The sequence below is a fragment of the Plutella xylostella genome, chromosome 18 (assembly GCF_932276165.1).
Source record: "Plutella xylostella chromosome 18, ilPluXylo3.1, whole genome shotgun sequence".
NCBI classification, from domain to species: domain Eukaryota; kingdom Metazoa; phylum Arthropoda; class Insecta; order Lepidoptera; family Plutellidae; genus Plutella; species Plutella xylostella.
In genome coordinates, this window is record NC_063998.1 from 5,130,851 (window position 1) to 5,150,585 (window position 19,735).

General features: G+C 38.2%; 1 protein-coding gene across 7 annotated transcripts; it reads left to right on the forward strand.

The window, feature by feature from the left end:
- The first annotated feature begins 8,590 nt into the window (after window positions 1-8,590).
- On the forward strand, window positions 8,591-18,300 carry LOC105384358. Of its 7 annotated transcripts, none has more exons than XM_038114262.2 (9): window positions 8,591-8,748; window positions 10,959-11,075; window positions 11,499-11,668; window positions 12,094-12,163; window positions 13,879-14,115; window positions 15,308-15,472; window positions 16,037-16,267; window positions 16,397-16,493; window positions 17,926-18,300. In XM_038114262.2, exons 2-8 carry the CDS (start codon window positions 10,985-10,987, stop codon window positions 16,480-16,482), a joined length of 1,050 nt encoding a protein of 349 aa, XP_037970190.2. In that variant the 5' UTR covers window positions 8,591-8,748; window positions 10,959-10,984; the 3' UTR covers window positions 16,483-16,493; window positions 17,926-18,300. The 7 variants fall into 7 exon arrangements, with proteins under 7 accessions (XP_037970190.2, XP_037970192.2, XP_037970193.2 ...); XM_038114263.2 differs by lacking the exon at window positions 8,591-8,748 and adding an exon at window positions 8,817-8,941; XM_038114264.2 differs by lacking the exon at window positions 16,397-16,493.
- Window positions 18,301-19,735: the final 1,435 nt, after the last annotated feature.

Consider the following 19,735-nt stretch of genomic DNA (forward strand, 5'->3'; position numbering starts at 1 on the left):
TTATAATAAGTATAGTGTTAACAAACAACTTACACGCAGAGAAATTGGTGACAAACAGAACTACTAAATCGATTAGTTGAATTAGGTTACAACTCTTCTAGTTTGAAATACTGTGTCCTTGTTATCTCTACGACTACTTATTCACTCTTACTAATCGTATGTTTCGTTATATTATTTCATTTGTGTAGCACACAAAAAATATTATTGAACTAAAACATCAATAATTATTGCATCCTAAACAATAATTATGTTAGTATGTACAATAATGAATTGTGTGTGGGTTCCGCTCATCTGGCATAATCTTTATTGACCAAAACTCATTTCGCATAACTCGTATGGTCTAAACTTTTTTGGCCGAACCATCACTTTGCCAAGACTTATGTGGCATAAGGCTCGTTTCGTCTAAAACTCTTTAGGCACAATCTTTAAACACCTAAGTTTCGTTTGCTCAAATTTATGTTCGTCTATACCTATGTATAATCTTGTTTATCCTAATGTTATCTTAATAAATAATATATTAAGTATGTAGTAAATGTACAAATTTTAGTATTTTTCTCCTACATCCCGAAAATCACGATATTGTATGATCAAAAAATAGAAAGTTAACGACCAATATAATTATTACAAACCCCATGAGATCGAAACCTAAAAATAGGTGCGACGACGAGCAAAGCGAGGAGGAGCGTGTTAGGTGCACATGTTCATCAAAACCAAAGCGGAGCGCAGCGAAGCGGAGCGGAGCATTTTCCAAACAGCGGAAACAATACAAGGCACCAGTTTGCGCTATGTAGGGAGACGCTCCGTCAAAGTTAAAGCCAAACGAATATTATTACTTTGTATAAACCTATGCCATAGCATTATTAGGCTATTCAAGATTTGGCCATACCATTATTAGGCTAAACAATGTTATGCGAAATAACTTTTTACTAAACGAGATTTATGCCATACGATTTTCGGCGTAACGAGACTTTGACCAAACGTTACTATGCAATACGAGATTAGGCAAAAAAATCTTATGCCAAAAAAGGTAGAACCATTGTGTGTACTAAGAAACAGGGATTCACAGTCACTAAATGATCTAGTTCCGGTTAATGATTTGGAATGTTACTGGTGGACTACGGGTGTGTCTGTAATCAAAACAATAATCTTTTTATTACAACTAAGTTATTGTTTGCAGTACATATCGTTCTAAGTGTCGTATAATTTGTGTTTAATTTGGTTTACTTTTTATGTAGTGGTTTTGCCTAACAAGAATATTATAGTAAAAACCACCCCGGAAATAGTAAACGGTACAATGTATGTAGGTATTAATGCGTGCTATTCTGTTAGCGTGTTTTAGATTATTTAAAATAATAATGTTACAATAACAATCTAGGTGGTATTCATAGCTAAGTATCTTGTTCTGTTTATATTATGTTTAGTAAATCATCATATAAGCCATCATAAATACTGTTTGGCCGCCATTGTGTCTTTGACCACGCTCGCTTAGCGCTCACCGATTATAAATTATTTGTTTTTGTGTATTTTACGCTAAATTTGACGTGATTTTGTGCGTGATATCCGATGACGTTGACGGAGATATCCCACAGCTGTTGCAGCAGTGGGGTTTACCTCAGTATATTGATACGTTTCAAAGTAAGTTTGTACCTCTACCTATAAATATTAGTGATTTGATTGTATTTATTGGTAATAAAATGTACGACTTCATTTATAAGGTTATATTATAAGGTATACCATTTTAAATATTTTAATTTAATCTTTTGTTTTTTAGATGATGAAAATTACGAGGAAATGGAGTCAATATAATAAAGGTTTCTGGGAAACATGCAGGACGAAAAAATAATTATGGCGACCATCCAAAGCTAAGAAAAAAGGACAGAAACTATAGCACTGTTAATGCTTTCATATCATAACTGATCTGGATATTGATCTTCAACAACTTAAACAAATAAGTAGTTAAGTACATCATTTAAAAAAAATCCTGTTATCCGATATTTATTCGAGTCTGATATTTAATTGATCTCAATTTAAGATAATTATAAAAAATCAAGTGGTTACAATGAGGCGTTTGTTAAAAAAAAAAAAAAGTTCCTTTTTGGAGAAATAGATGGCGTTGTCTGGGGTTGTACCAACTTTCAAACCCTCAGGACACACTCAGATCACAATATGTTATTCTGTGAGGCTAACGAAATGTGAAAGTGACGTAGGTAGGTAGAATTGTAGTATTATTTTCTCTATGATGTCGATGTCACTGTTGCTTCAGCGTTCAGTGCGATTGTGCGTACAGCCGTTCTTTTCAAGTTTTCTCAGTTTCCTTGTGTTTCTCCTGTATTAATTGAGTTGTAGTTGAGCTATCTGCTCCTCCTCCCTTGATACTGTAGAGTTAGTGCACTTGAGATAGTGACTCTTTTGAGATAGTTTGAGTTTGAGTTCTTGTTCTGAGTTTAGTACTCTTTGCTCTCTATGTAATTTTTGACAGTTGATACACTGCGTTTTTACGCCATCTATCCTCTTACCCAAAAGCTCAACTGACAGCTGTCAAGGAAAACGGCTCATTACAATAGTTACCACCCAGATGATTCTATTGAGAAGAATTAAGAATATAAAATAAATGTCATTTTTCTATGTACTTCATATTTTTATTTTTGATTCCAGAGAGAGAGCTACTACTCGTATTTCGTATGCCTGTACCTTCTGGTTTAGGGGTCGGTGCAGAAAGACAACGGAAAAATCCCCGCGGAAATTTCGAGGTAATTGAAAAATTAACTATGTCACCATTTTTAGATATATTTTGTAATTTAAGCTATGGTGACATGGTTTTTTTCAATGACCGCAATAATTTCCGCGAGGATCTTTCCGTCGTCTGTCTGCGCCGACCCCTAAACCAGTAGGTGCTGCACACGAAATAGTGGCTGTAACAATATCTAGGATGCTAGTATTACAATGTGTATTGTACTTGTTACAATAAACATACAGCTAGCGTTGCAATACGAACAGTAATCATTAAAGTTCGAGTCGTTATATTACACAAATTCATTAGTAGATACAACAAAGTATTTAGCAAACCCAAAGAAAAAAAGTGTTTATGGTTACCAGATTGCATAGTAGTCCTAACAATCGATCTAGTAATCTTTACTTTAGGCATGGTTACAATTACATTGGTATTGTAACAGGCGCGTAATTTAACTTGTAGTTAGTATTAAATTGTTTGGTCGGTTACACTAAACATCTAGTTGTTATAAATAAACCGACAGGTAAAATAATAACAGAATCGTTTTTGTAAAGTTAACTTCGCGAGTCTTGCTGTCACGTTTGCAAACAGAAGTTCTAGTTACAGTAGCGTTTTTTCTCGTTTAGGTAGCCAGATATTTCTCTGCGTGTACAGTAAACATGGCCATATTTATGGCTACCTGTCCGTCACATTTCTTCCTCGTCAGTGTGATTCATTCCACAGGTAAATATCATTGTTGTGGCATATTCTGGCAAGAGATATAGGTAGATACTTAAGTAGTTCGGTTTGCCATGAGCTGGCATTGAACCCGTGACCTCACCTCTACTGCTGCATCACCTGTCATCATCATGATGATTCGATGTGGAGGTAAACAAACACAGTAATACAAACTTATTTATACTTATAATTATGTACCGTGGGGTCTTAACACCGCAAATAGCGTTTTAGAGACTGCAAATTTAATAGAGATCCTATATTAACGTCGACCTCCACTGCACCAGGCACCTAAGTAAACTTCATGAACCTGAAAAGAAACAAAACTATTTGAAAGCGTGTTGTCTGCAGACTCTGCAGTTCACGAGATCTATTCTTGCATTTTTTATAATTTCAGTTGAACTTGAGCCAACGCTGTACTGAAATGCTGAAAACACGTGAGTGTACGCTGAAAGATTCATAGACAAGACTTAAGTATAGCTAAATAGAACTGTAAATTACCTACCTACCTATTGCATGCTATTGCTAAGGAGAATACTTACATATTAATATATTTCTTATAAAACTTTGTAAGTAAAACTTTATAAGTCCTTACGAAGTAATAATAATAATAAAAAAACCGACTTCAAAAAACCACTAAAATGTAAGAAATAATTTAAGGTTTACACGAATTCTACTCGTATGTGACAGTACAAATATACCTAAGCAGGAACTGTTCTTTTTTGATGTTGGTGCGGTGACAATGTAATCTAAAGAAATATGGCACCAACTTCAAAAAAGAACAGTTTTTGTGTATTTGTGTAAACCTTAAATTATTTCTTACATTTTAGTGGTTTTTTGTAGTCGGTTTTTTATTTTTTTTAATTATTATTTTATTTTATAGTTTTTAGTTTATTTGCAATAATTTTCAATGAAAAGTAAGGTGCAAAAATGATACCAAAAAGTCCTACTAATCAATACGAATCATTCAAGCTTAAACACGAAGTAGTTGCTATATACCGTTGAGGAGTTCCCCTGACTGCCTTCCGTTTCCATCATCACATCAGCTCAAGGTCACCATCATATTTTTTTTGTTATAAGAACTATATTTACGTTCTTAATTTCATTAGAATCGGTTAATATGTGCTCAACCCAAAACAACAAAAAAAGAATTTTCAAAATAGGTAAAATATTGTATATTTCAATTTTGATTACAGTTGGGACTGAAAATTCTTTAATGATTTGTTAGTAGGTATCATCAGAATCTCCATTTCAGTATCTTGTAGGTAGTAGAAGTAGAGGGCCGATTTTTCAATGCCAGGATAAAAGGTCAAATAACTATCTAGCGAATAATTTTATTTGGCTGTTTATCGGCTTGGTAGTTGCTAAACCATTTTTCAATTGTGATTTATTCCATAGGTAACTATCTTGCCGATTTTTCTACTTGAACTCTGGAAAGGTGAAACAAGTATATGTAGACACCTAGTGCTAAAGCAGGACAGACTACTATTTTGATTGTCAGAGTCAACTGTCACTGTCAAGCCACAAGCCTCATTGACTGTTTTGTTTGGTTGTTTATTGGGTTGTTTCAATTTTGGTATTTATATTTGTTATTTTTGGATCGCAATGGAATCACAAAAAAGAGAGCGTTCGGCGAATTTTAATATTAATGAAGTTACTGTGTTAGTGAGTGGTAGATAAATTTTATTCAAACATGTCATAGAAAATAAAAAGACCGATGCAGCAACAAATAATAATTTTCTTCCATGCAGTCTGCATGGAAGAAAATTGAGTTTCTTTTAACTCCAGTGGTATAACCAGTCCGCTCATTGAAAATCCTTTAATTTAAGTACGAGGGCATCAAAAAAACAATGAAGAAGAAGTCGTAAGAAGAAGTCTTCCCTGCAAAGGCAGGAGATGTACAAAACTGGAGCTGGGCCCTCAAATGCTCCTTCATTTAACGATGTAGAAGAAAAGGTGTTAGGCATTTGCTCCAACATTAGCATTCAACGTATTCTTAATTTAAATTTAATGAATAAAAACTGAAAGAAATAACACCTATGTTTTATTATCAAGTACTGGATGGTTTCTCTCTTTTCTCCTCAGCCTATAGCCGACCACTACTGGACATAGAAGATCATGCCGCCAAGCAGGAGGGATGTCTTAGATACTTAGGTATATGTAGCATAGGTTACCTACTTATCATAAAATGAAAAACTATAATGTACCTTAATATTTTATTATGAAGGAAGTGCTACTACATTCCTCTTTTTTTTTTAAATTAATGCTTGAAAATAAATCAACATAATGTTTGTAGTCTGGCGCCTTTCGGCGATGAAATTCTTTTGCATCCCACATGCTGTAATGATCAGGCCTCGTTTTGACGACTCTGACTTTCCTTTCAACAGGATTAATACATTCGTTCATTACCTACTACCTATTTTTCGATCGCCAAATCATCAATATCATCGAAAATATCCATTGAAAAGACGATTATTCTCTGCGCTTGTATAGTTTAGAATTGGTATAAACACAAAAAAGAACTTACTTAATAACCTCAAATGTCAAATTATCAATCGAATAAGTACTATCTGGCGGCTCAAGCAGCAGATAGATTTATTCTCCAGTTAACTGAGTTATTGGACGAATAAGTTCTATCTGACGGTTGAAAAATTCAATATTTCGCTATCTGTCGAATAAACGCTATCTGGTTGTCTATCTGAGCATTGAAAAATCGGCCCTTAATTGGCAAAACAGCAAGCTAGAAAATGAAAATACTTTTGAAATTATAAAAAAAACCAATGACAAACACTGATTAGTCTAACATCTGAAGGTCGCGGTGATCTACGCGGAGCCGGCCTCCACACTTCCACAAATAGACTCCGCTCCACACCAATATATCAAAAGAAGTATTTTTCGCTCATAAAAACGAATATAATATCTGATTTACAAACATCCGGTCTTGAAGCGGATTCTATCAACAAGTTAACGCTTTTAATAGCGTGCAAAAAATTATGTTTCATAACAATAACATCGTTTGGTAGATTAGAAAAGAACGCAAAATTGTCTCATGTTTTTATGAAAAAGTTTCAATAATGGAAGCGCGTGTGGTGTCAGCCCCAAACTCCTCGCAGGAGTAGTGGGAATGAAGGAATACCCTAAGCTGCTCATTCCGATAAGGTTTTCGTTACTTATTTAATGTCGTAGAGCAAAAATTGTTCAGAATAACCAATTAGGAGATAGTAAAAACATACTTAATGTGGAAAACAGTACCTTCTACTTACCAATATTTTAGTAGTATTTAATAATGATTTAAAAAATACAGGCTAGATTTCTGTGTGTAGACGTCCCACTCGGATAAAGAAGGCCCCAAGGTGTAGAAAACGTATACCTAAGGTAATAATAATAATACCACATGAACTTCAATGTATTTAAATCGTTTGACCTTAAATAAATGAACATAAATATCACGAAACAAGTCGAAAAGCGAGGATATAAACAAATGCGTCAGATAGCAAGAATGTGAAGACCGAAAGTGAATCAGCACTGAACTTGCTAGTTTCTCAGGTGAGATGCTATTTCTGCTGCAATGATACAGATCACTCGATATCTGGTGCCTGCTGCCATTCCTAGTAGCTTTCACTGCGCGTGGCCGCTAAATCACCCTGTATAACTATTTCAGTTATTGCTATAGAGCTGAATAAGGAGAATACAGGACTTCTACAATATAGTAGCAGGTAAGTATTAAACAATCGTAAGTGTAAGTACTTCGTTTAACTGTGACGGTTCTACCTTTATTGGCATAAGATTTTTTTGCCTAATCTCGTATTGCATAGTAACGTTTGGTCAAAGTCTCGTTACGCCGAAAATCGTATGGCATAAATCTCGTTTAGTAAAAAGTTATTTCGCATAACATTGTTTAGCCTAATAATGGTATGGCCAAATCTTGAATAGCCTAATAATGCTATGGCATAGGTTTATACAAAGTAATAATATTCGTTTGGCTTTAACTTTGACGGAGCTTCTCCCTACATAGCGCAAACTGGTGCCTTGTATTGTTTCCGCTGTTTGGAAAACGCTCCGCTCCGCTTCGCTGCGCTCCGCTTTGGTTTTGATGAACATGTGCACCTAACACGCTCCTCCTCGCTTTGCTCGTCGTCGCACCTATTTTTAGGTTTCGATCTCATGGGGTTTGTAATAATTATATTGGTCGTTAACTTTCGATTTTTTGATCATACAATATCGTGATTTTCGGGATGTAGGAGAAAAATACCACAATTTGTACATTTACTACATTCTTAATATATTATTTATTAAGATAACATTAGGATAAACAAGATTATACACAGGTATAGACGAACATAAATTTGAGCAAACGAAACTTAGGTGTTTAAAGATTGTGCCTAAAGAGTTTTAGACGAAACGAGCCTTATGCCACATAAGTCTTGGCAAAGTGATGGTTCGGCCAAAAAAGTTTAGACCATACGAGTTATGCGAAATGAGTTTTGGTCAATAAAGATTATGCCAGATGAGCGGAACCCAACTGTGACATTTGTTATAATAAATAATAATGATGAATGATGCAAAGTAGTCTTATTCTTATTAAAGTACTAACTCGGTTTACGATGCACTCATAAAACAAGTCATGTACCTACCCATAAAACATGTCACAACTCACAGCCCGTGGAAGAGATGACTGTGCTGACTATTTATTCCCATGGGATTCAATATTTCCTTTTGGCTGTAAAATTAAATACTGACATCACCATTTAATATTACAACATTTCCAATAGCTTTCTATTTACACGAGTGACGTCAGTAAAATATTGAAGATTCACAATACAGTACATATACATTAAGCATAATATTATAGCTACACATGCGATCAATAAAATTATGGAAACCTAGAGACCCACCTTATACTTCAATCATTTAGGTATACCTAACATTATATTTACTGTTTTCACTATCATCCTATTAGTATCAAGCAATATTTATTTAGGTGACGCGTATCAACATCATTACTAAATATAACGTGTTGTTTTTCATAAATGTTACGTTATTATCAAGAACGCAAACGTAATATCTCCACGTACGCCTGAAGGAAGCTGTACCTTATCTTTTGATATAAGTATAAAGTAAAGTATTTAGTGGTGCGGACTGGGCGGGCGGCGGCGGGGCGGCGGGCGCGGGGCGGGCGGGGCCCAGGGCGGGCGGCCGTGGCGGGCGCGCGGTCAGCAGTGCGCGCCCGCCCTGGTCCGACACTCCACGTCGGCTCGTCAACGAAACAACTACCTACACCAATTATTTAACGATATCATCCGGTAAGCTGCGACCCAGTGTTCAATAAGGGCTGTGCCAAAAGTGTATGCAACCGTGCAATAGGGTCGCGCCGCGCGCCCGCCTTGCGCAACCCGCCGTCCCCGCGCAGCGAGTCTCGACGTCTCGTGCGGTCGTATTCGCGAGTGATTGCTCGACACTAGCGAGCTCAGACCCGGGTAACTTGCTCATCAGCACGTAAGTCTCTCAAAGTTAAATACCATCGACCATCGTGCTATTGTCATAGCAACAAGTGCCTGTGTGTCTAGTGTCAGTTGATTACTGTGTTTTATCTATCATCAACAAAACGGACATTTCTATCGTGCCGTGCTCAACATTTGTACAATGTTGCAGGGCAACTTAGCAATGGCAAAATTTTCTGCACATCAGATATCTTACAGTGTTGTTACTCATCTCAACCATCTAGAAAGTACCTAATTGCATTATACAACATTGTTAGATAACCACTACGTCTACAACTCGCAACTATGCGACCTCTGACTGCATGTGTATAGCTACGAGAGGTGTTGACGGACATTCGTGTTATCGATCATCGCATTGGTCATATCGTCGGCGGGCGGCGGGCGGGCGCGGGCTAATCGGCGGAATGCCGTGAATCCGATCCGAGCGGTGGCGCGACTATTTCGGGCCGCGCCGCCGCCGCGCGCCAAATTTGCGATCCCGCCAAATGAACGCACGCGATTATTTTTGAAGCAGTTTCACAATAGCGGTGCTCTTTACGATCGCCTCCACAGAACTAATGCAACACTTCACATAAACGGGCACATGTAATACGCGATACAGTAACCCACTGCCCACATGAAACATAAAAAATGTAAACCAGAAACGCCAAGCATGGGGAAAACATGAATGACATTGGCCTTCAGAGACGTGACCGCGAATCATGCTCATTGTCTGGTTGATATAGACCTTACTGCCAAAAGTATACAATGATTGGAATTTGGCCTGAAACAGTTTCCTAATATTATTTCAGTAATACTTCACTCTATTTGTCTAACCAGAAACCAATTTAGCCCTTTGCTACGCCGTAGCTCGTAGCCGCGTAGCTACGAAATGATTTTTGTTGTTTATTACTTTTTTAAATAAATTTACCATCCATTTCGTTTATTCATCTACCTATGGAACATATCAAAGTCAAAAGTAATTAACTTTAACCCTTTACATCGGCGGTCTAGATCCAGCGCGCATTCCAGGCATTTGAAGCGGCTGGTAATCTATACGAGGCTTGATCTTGACTGTCCAGATTGATGAATGGTGTGTCTGGCTTCTAAATATAGTCCGGGAGTGACGCACGGGCTACGAACACCAAATAGACGCCATGGAGTGTGTACATCGATACCGTACGCGTCATTGCGTCACTCTTCCACAACATTCGTGGGCGGAGAATCGCGAATTTACATTTCGCTCGGCAAATGTAAGCACCCGACTCTAGATTGGTTTAGTAATGCAAATATTTAGCTTTTATAAACAAACGGTTCAGGGTTACGAGTTTGCGACTCTTTCTGGAAGCTGAAGCAAACTTAATCGGCAAAATTCTTACAAATGACTTCAATGGGATTTGGAAAATATAAGAGCTTTGATTTATACCATACATTAAGTGGCAGCAAATGCCAACGGAAGCATCGATGTTTCTTCTCTCTGAAATACAACTACAGACAATGCCTAGTATCTACCTATACCTATAGAGAAAACCTGTGTAAAGACATTGAACACTGCAGAGAAATGTAACGTGAAACACTTTCCCACGCAACACCTTCTATGAACCTTGAAACCCACTCCTGAGTCGGCCACTCCAGCTAGGACCCTCGGCCGCTGACTCCGGCACAAGGTCGCGTGGAAATCGAAAATAGCCGCAGCAGACATTTGTAAAAATGACCGTTTTCTCGCATCTAGTCGGCGCTGGCGCCGGGCCAGCCGTATCTGGCACCGCCGCGGCCTATTTGCAGACTGCTGCTAGCGACCGCCGTCACTGCTCTATTTAAAAGCCACCGACTATTGTGCTTAATTATGTCACCTGGAGATGGAACCGCAGGACTCGAGAGGGAAATCAAGGTTAACGTCTAGATAACGGCGGAGAATGTTAGGTTAGGTTATTGCGTATCGTTGCATACAGTTTTGGCAAGCCTGTTAGTCTAGATCGGAAGGTATATGAATGTGTGTAGACATGTTTTATCCGTTTGTAATTTCGTTTCAGAAACGAGCACGACATAATCTGCCAAAATGTTTAAAAATCATTTAGAAATGATCGGCAGAAACGAGACGGCATCGAAGAAAGCCAGATTCTGGCAATCCTACGTCCGTTCTCTAAAAGGTAATATTATATTTTAATTTGTAAGCATACATAGAGATCATCCGATTTCTCATATCAGAACGTAATATAAACATATAGGTATACGCAATGATTGATTAAAAACATTCACGAGTGTGTGATGCAACTTCACTATTGCGTATTAATAAACTGACCCATTTTTTATCAGAAAAACACTATTTTTAAAATAATTTGTTCAAAAAATTAATTGAGATACAAATAGCATGTCCCATCTCTGGTGTAAAAGCATCCTTCCTTTCCACCATTTCCTTTAACCCCATCCCGTGCAAAGTCCGAAGACATCGGTGGAAGAGTGGTACCGGCGCTACTATTTTGATTCACCTATGACTCCTCACTAACAGGACACTAGGTCGACAACCGTCCCACTATTCTCTGCCTCCACTCACCATATTCTTCTCTCTACAGGGTCCGAAGACATCAGGGCCGAGGAGCGGTACCGGCCGACGCGCCGCAGCGTGTTCCCCGAGCTGAGCTCCAGCTCGTGGCCCTACAACAAGTCCATCTACGACGAGCCCGCCGTGGCCGCCGACCGCATCAACGTGCCCGGATACCGCTACCTGCCCGTCCACCGCGAGGTACGTACCAGCAGCATCAGGGTTACTGGAACAAAACAAATGAATGAGACCTGCCGTGTCGTGGGCCTCGAGAGCGATGCTGCGTTGCACTTGACATACGAAATTTACTAATTAATCTTATTCTTTCGTGATTACTATCTCAGGCACATGGTATAATTTTATTAGACCATGTCTCAGACAGTAAACATTGTGTATCATAATCAGGTATTGCCAAGAAGAAAGTGTTTTTATTTGTTGTTTAGGAAAAAATACGAGAGGACTTTCGGGAGGATGAAGAGTGGCATAGGAAACTGTGAAAATTTCAAATAAACAGAAACCCTCAGATGTGTTTGTAGTGATTTTTAAGGTACAGCAACTTAGCCTGAAGGGTTTTTATCACTGAAGATGATTAAACTATGTGTCTGATGCTCTTATCTTCTTCACAGACTTACGGCTACTCCCCCCGCAACATCTACACACACAACTACCCGCGCACGCTCGACCGGTACCGGCCAAGTGAGTAGCTATGTCTGTGTACATCTACACGCCATCCTTGTACCAACACAGTCCATCAGAGTAAGAGAATGCTCGCCACTTGACCCTCGAAATATTCCATTGCTCAAACATTTTTCCATTGCTATTAAATGTTGACGGTCAGTTGGCGGCTAGAACCTTCTTTTGATGGCTGATGTTTTACAATTTAACATTGCATCTGTATATTTCTCATACACGTTAACAAATACACTGTACATATAATCCGGCACCGGCACACAGCATACGCCACATTCACGTGACACTAACTACAATACAAAAAGCAGCTTCAGATTTTTTACATGGTAAATCTATAATAACCTATTGTAAATCAGCATCGTACTCAGATGCGTATAAGATTTGATTTCAGTCGATTGTACCCATGTTAAAATACCCAGTACAAAAACTGAAGTTGCTTTCGTTAACTATGCTATCGTAGTTGTTATAAATGTTGAAATGAGTAATGAGTATGTAAGAGCTTTTTATACTGTCGATGGTGTTAACACAGCTTGTCTTGACCCGCCAACTCTCAATTGTTTCAGCATAAATCATCTCGTCTGACTGATCATAACATCGACATAACAATACTGGGTTGCATGAAACAACAAAATATTTAACGAGCTTTTAAAATGTACAATTTAGGTAAAGTTTATCGAAAACCAAACTCGAAACCATATTTGCTGGTTATGTACAATATACAATCAAACTGTGTTAAGGATTACATTTGTAATAAATTTTTAAATAAATAAAGTATTGAAAACTATTTGATGGAGATGTGGCCCTGTCAGATGCTCGGAGACATCGTTGTAACATTACATGGAGTCACACAAACACCAACCTTTATTCAGTTTCTGAAAAATAAAATACATAAATTACCTTCTGAAATATTTTGGGTATCTTAAACTACAATTTACTTGGCCGGCCAAAATATTCTACTAATATTTATAATAGTGGTACTATAGCTGTATGACACAAAGTTGTTAATGTAACGTATGCTTGCAGTCATGGCTAAATAATCGCATGTCACAGTATTACTAGGATGTCGGATAGAAACCACCTCTTATTAAGTACATAACATTTACACATGTATATTATCCATGAATGTTATTTCGATCTCATCAGTTATATCTTCAAGCATTTGTCAGGTCATGGTATTTATTTCCCTGTTAGTCTTAATAAATAAAATGTAACCTCTCTGTTCCAATTGTTGTAATATTTTCACCTCATTTATCATACAAATATCGTTCAAAAAAATAATATTTCCTGCATAACTACTTATATATTATATTGGCACAAAAAGGTTATTAGATATCCGATGTTATTTGTTGTAAGTAACTTAAGCTTTTATGTACAATGCTTCTGAAAGGAATTATATAAAGAGGTGAGTTCTACATTATTGGATTAATCTACTGAAACTAATCAAGCTTGGTTGAGTGCTTTAATCATTTTATACTATCAAAACTTTCATGGATCTTACTGGTTCTGCTTTCTTACTATTTCAATGAATAACCTAACTTGTGAAGTGTCTGTTTCTCTATCACACGGAAAAATCTAACTATCTCTACAGCGTCACTGTACCACCCAGTTTTATCCTTCTGAAAACCTCCCGAAGAGGACATATTTATTACTTCTAATCAGTTTGATTTTCACATACCTCTATACAACTGTGACGTGGTGATGACATTGTTTGTGGTCGGCAGTCTACCACGTGCCGCGGCGCGTGCTGAGCCGCGCGGACCCGTTCGACGCGCACAAGGCGTGGCAGGAGCACCTGGACCGCATGTCCGCCATCGACCGGCTCTACCCCTCGCGCTACGGGCTCTACCTGAAGGACCGCGCGTACCCCATCACCGACCTCTCCGCGCCCTCCAACCCCATCGAGAAGAGCCTCAAGGGCATTGAGTACGAACCTGACAACAAACCCCACTGGGGCGCAGGTAAATACTAGACCCCCTAGGCTAGAAGTAGGCTAAGCGCGGCCGGCGCTCCCCCGCCCGCCCCAGGTGTCTCGGGGCGGGGGCGGGCGCCGGTCACTCTGGCTCACGTTCATCATCCTATACGGAACTTCCACCGCTCCAATTAAAAATATAAAGATAAAAATATCGTTTGGTATTGTATTGTTGGAGCTTTTTGTTGGGGTTCCGGATAAGACAAAAACGTGAACTCGGACCATCCTGTATAAATAATACCGGAATGGATCCACCTGTTAGATTCGATTTTGTCGAATTCAAGTTGTGTGGTGACGTTCCACAGCTCGGAATCACTGAAATTTTGGTTAGATTTTCAATTCAGTCGAAGTTTCACTGGTTTCGTAGCTGACTTACTTATACTTTTTCTATTCTAGTCTAAATTATTTACTACGTATTATTACAAGTTTCACAATGTTACAAATTCGTATTCTTAAATTCAAAATTATTGTTGTACATAAAATGTTTTGGTTTGGTTTGGCTACTTGTATGAGATCATTCATCAGCATCATTAAGTTTACCATAAAATAATCTATTGTAAGAAAAGACCCAAATTATTTTTCGAAAGTTTGTACAGTCGTTTTTAGTACTTTTATGTTACTCTATGTTTCAAAAGATCACGTTATGAAGGTAAACTCTTTTGGGAAACCTTATCTATTTAAATGTGGTCGTTAAGTGAATGGACCAAGTAGATTGGCAAGTTCATTTTGAATTTAGGTACCCTGAAAAGAGTTTACAGATTGTAATCTAATGGTACAAATTTTCACTATCCTACATTGACTAACATGAGACAGAATTTTGTATTAAAATTATAAAGACAAGACTGTGTTTTGATTTAGTAGTTTTAGCACCTATCTTAGCTAATAGAAAAACAGTTTACCAATACATACATTTTTCCAAAATTATAATGATGCTTTGCATCGCACGATTCGGTCACAGCAATACGTATCAAAAATACATCAATGTTTTTAATGCATGAATGGCATTGTAAAAAGTCCACTTGCACCTCTAAACGGAATGCAACTCACACAGGGATAGAACACAACACTCCACAGACTTAGATTAGGTACAATCAGGTCCCGAGCTACCACCAGCTCCCGACACACACCCCGTAAGATCCCCAATGTATAACTTTCTGAGTCGGTATTAAATTGCCATGAAGGAGCGTTCCCGGGGGCTTTATCGGACGTGTTCAAATCGGACCCCTTCTTCGCTGAAGCCGAAAAATGGGGAGATTTTGACCGATCGCTCCGAGGGAGGTCCCCGACCCCCGTGAAGCCGCGCATCAGCCAGCCGCGCGACTGCGAGGTGGCCTTCGACGCCGACGGTAAGGACAACAGTCCATGCACGCTGTACCTTCGTCCGCCCTGACCAGAGACCCTCTGGACCTGTTCAGTATGGCACCGACACGCCTCACCGCGGATGCACTCGCCATCCTCGAGCATCCTCCACCACTTTTTATGACGATTGACTATTCTATCTTCATCTTACTCTTTCAGTGAATAAGATACTGTGACATCTGACCATTCACATTATTTATATTTAATTTATCAGTTCAGACTTTCAAATCCTCACCTTACTTTAGTCCTTCAATTCAACGAAATCAAAGTTCTATCCAACGAGTGTATACTGTGTTCTACTTCCATTTTTATTTATTACTTTATTTACTTAATTATTATGAAGCATGAAATGCGCATGAAACAATAACTTGATTTACGTTCACGAAAAATATGCAACTTACAACAAAACTTAGCTCTCACGATCGCTGATCATTTCAGCCATTAAACCATAACTGTGCACTTGGCTGTCATGCTGTACTGAACGCTTACGATCAGCTTTATTGTGACGAAGTACAAGTGTAGCGAGTGTTGTCCGCACTGCTGGGTTGTAGGTGCGCCGCTGTACACGGCGGGCGGGCTCCGGCGCCGGCCCTGGGCCGACATCTTCAACCCGAGCCCGTCGCTGCCCATCTCCGCCATCACGCGGGACCCCTTCTGGTACGACTGGCCGGAGCTGCGGCCGGTGGCGCGCTGGGACCGCAGCCCCTCGCACATCCGGGACTCCTACCTCTCGCCCGTCAAGAGAACCTTCCTCTGGGACAAACATCCCGTCCGACCATTAGGTTAGTTCACACTCCACACTCTCACAGACGATGCCAGACGCGACCTAAGCTGTATATATTCATGTCTCTAAGTGTTTTATTTAAGTTGAAATAAACAGCTTATTTGACATGTATCTCTGATCACGGCAGAACACGATTTACTGTGGGACGACCGTTTCCCCATCGCGGATCACACCAAGACCTTACCGCTATACCGTCTCGGTCTCCTACTATAACCACGCACCAGGTATCTGCAGGCTTTTGTGTGCTATGTCCCCGGTCACCGAGTTACATAGTGAACGTAGACTGTGTGGGTTTATGTCTATATGTGAATGTCTTGTGAAAACACCTATAGAATAGAATATTTCTGAAAAAAAAACCGTATGAGGAACACAATTATCTTCGATTTTCTTCTTATGTGAAGTGTTTATTTCCTGTGCCTACTTGTTTATAGAGCTTAGTCTTTCATACCAACTCCCTACCTACAACTAGACTTGTAGTCGTTAGTGAACAATAGTTTCCTATCGTTTGTAATCGTTTTATGTTTAGGGTATATTTTTCAATAGAACTAAAAGTTATCTAAGAAATCAATTTTACAAAAATAACAACTCAGATAACTTTTATTCTCCTAATTGGCTAATAAGCCATAAACTTTTATGTGTATCTACCCTCGACAGACTGAGAGGTGTGATGTGTGTCTGTGTACCTGTAAAAATGTATAAATAAATATTTATATGTATAAGTACCTACATACTTAGTATGAGTGCTCACCGTATACGACAAAACCACCGAAGCGCTTTAACTTTTCGCAAATGACGACCTCTTTTTTATACTTAATAGAGAACCCAAGGCAATGCAACGATACCAATGTAGCTACTACATACCCAAATTACCCAACTATCATGGCCAAAAATCTTCTGCATATGCATATTCTTAGAAGGTAGGTGGGATATGTATACACGTACCTAGTACAAGTAGACACGCTGCCGCTGTCTACTGAATTACATGTGGAGTTTATAGTGCTTATGATAACTTGATAAGCACCTACATAGGTACCTATAGTACCCACTAGGTATGAGGTAGCAGAAGTAGCTTTGATTATGATAAATTAGTTTGTAAAGGTTTTACGAAAGCAAAAGTTTTGTTTTTTGTTTTCATGAAGTAATTTAAAATATCTTCGAAGGGGTTTGAGAAGTTTAAGAAGAATAAGGCATTATAGAGTTCAAACGAATGCAAATGCTTACAATCCATTTAAAAGACTAGGTAGATCGACTAAGACATTATTATTACTATTATTATATATAAATTCTTTATTGCATCAAGTACAAAGGCGAACTTAATGCTAGTAGCATTCTCTACCAGTTAACCTTTGGTGATGTCGAGAAAGTGGTTGGTAGTGCGATAGGCTGAGAGGACAGAAGTTTATCTACTTAAATCGAGACACAGAGATATACTTTATATATATACATTACCTTGTATACTTAACTTATGTAGTTACAAACATACAAACTATCAATGGGGTAGATCAAAATAAACCTAAACATAAATAATATAGTAGGAATAAACGTAACTAGGCCATAAATAATCTACATAAGGATTTATAAATATGTATATGTATAGGTACTAAATAATATAATCTTGGGTAGGATAAATAAACTAACGTATATTTTTTCTTCCAGCTGCTGCTTTCTAATGGGCCGGACATCGAACCCGCACTAACTATGTACAATATAAATTAATTTATTCTTTTATTACCACTTATAATAATTTATTTACTTATCTGTTACTGTAATTGTAACCTTGACTATGTTAAAAGGGAAAAACTAAAATATTCAAAACGATATTCTTACCGTTTTACCTACAATTCAAACTCAAAATTATAATCAAAGATTTTCACTTAAGATCTCAAGACTGCTATAGGTAACATAGTCACTGCCAACAAATTATATCAAGAGAAAAACAAATTAATCTAAACACCTATTCGTTTTTATTAAATATTTTTTCTATGTAACCACGAAAATGTGTAAAAAAAACTAATAAAATTATCAAAACCGCTTCTGTTCTTTATTTTAGTTTCCATGCCTATTAAGTATATAGTACTTACCTATCTAAACTATGTATTCCCTTGACCCCATTCTCTTAGATGTACTTATACTGGAGTCTACGTTAGGTTACAGGTTACAGGTATGTTCTAGGTTACCTAAGTCTTCGAGGACTTCGACAGTGACTGCTATGCGAGTGTGTCGCTAGGCCGCACACGCAGGTTCGATTCCTGTCCGAGGCGACGTAATTATACCCTGAAATTAATATTTGGAACTAATACCTACTTGGACACTATACCTATTATATTTTTATCCATAACACCAGCAAATTAAACAGTTAGTTAGGTAGGTTTTAGAACTTTGGTATAAACGTGCTTCTGCTTACCATACAGGCCTATTATGTTATGTGCAATAGGCATTTTTATGACTATTTAATTTAAACATCTTACTACAGGTACATTACGTAGGTAATAAGTTAGGTATCAGTCTTGACGATGGTCCTGGGTTCGATTCGAACCTATCCACCTACCTACTTACCTACAGTCCAACAATTAAGTCATGAAAATAAAGAGTGCGATTTTCCAAAGAGACTTTTTATCATTGAAAGCGGTTTAGGTACAAACATCTTTAAAAATAAAATACTTAACGATTGATAGTATCGTGGCTTTTTAACGGATTTTTGCCTAAATAAATATAATTAAGAAAAAAGTGAGGTCGTTTTTCTCATTTTTTGACCCCCCCTCCCCCCTGGTGATATTTGGTGAGGTTTGGGACCAACCCCCTCCCCCCCTGGATCATGTGTATTTTTTGGAAGTCTATGTAAAGGGAATTTTTGACTAGAAAAAATATAGGTCATACTACAAATCGTTAAAATTTCTGCGCCGTCCAAAATATCGGTTCAGAAATACCTAATTTTTGACAAAAAATTAATACACGTACAATGTCTAACGAGAACCCCCCCTCCCCCCTCGTGATGTTTCGTGAGGTTTTCAGTACCCCCCCCCCCCCCCCTTTGAGCATCACGTGATTAATGGACGGCCCCTTACTTTAACAATTAGGACCACTCCCCTTTTTCGGACTTATTTTAGTTGGACCTTACGTGGAATTTTATCGAAACTGTTTCAATTTGCCTGATTTAGTTAATGTCGTTAGTACTTAGATAAATATAATAAGCAGCATACCTAGCACGAGGCACATAACGCAACGCATGATTGTTTTCTCGTAGGTTCCCCGTGCTACGTAGATACGCAGATTTTACAATGGGACCAACAGCCAACAGTTAACATCACGGTTTCAATCCCATCCAGTACTTATATCTAAATACACTTATTATCTGCAAATTAGTGGAAACTCATTGGGATTGGGCAAGTATACGTACTTACCAATTTTAACATACCACCTCCACCACAAGAGGAAAGTTAGTGCAGCAATAACTAACTATAACCGA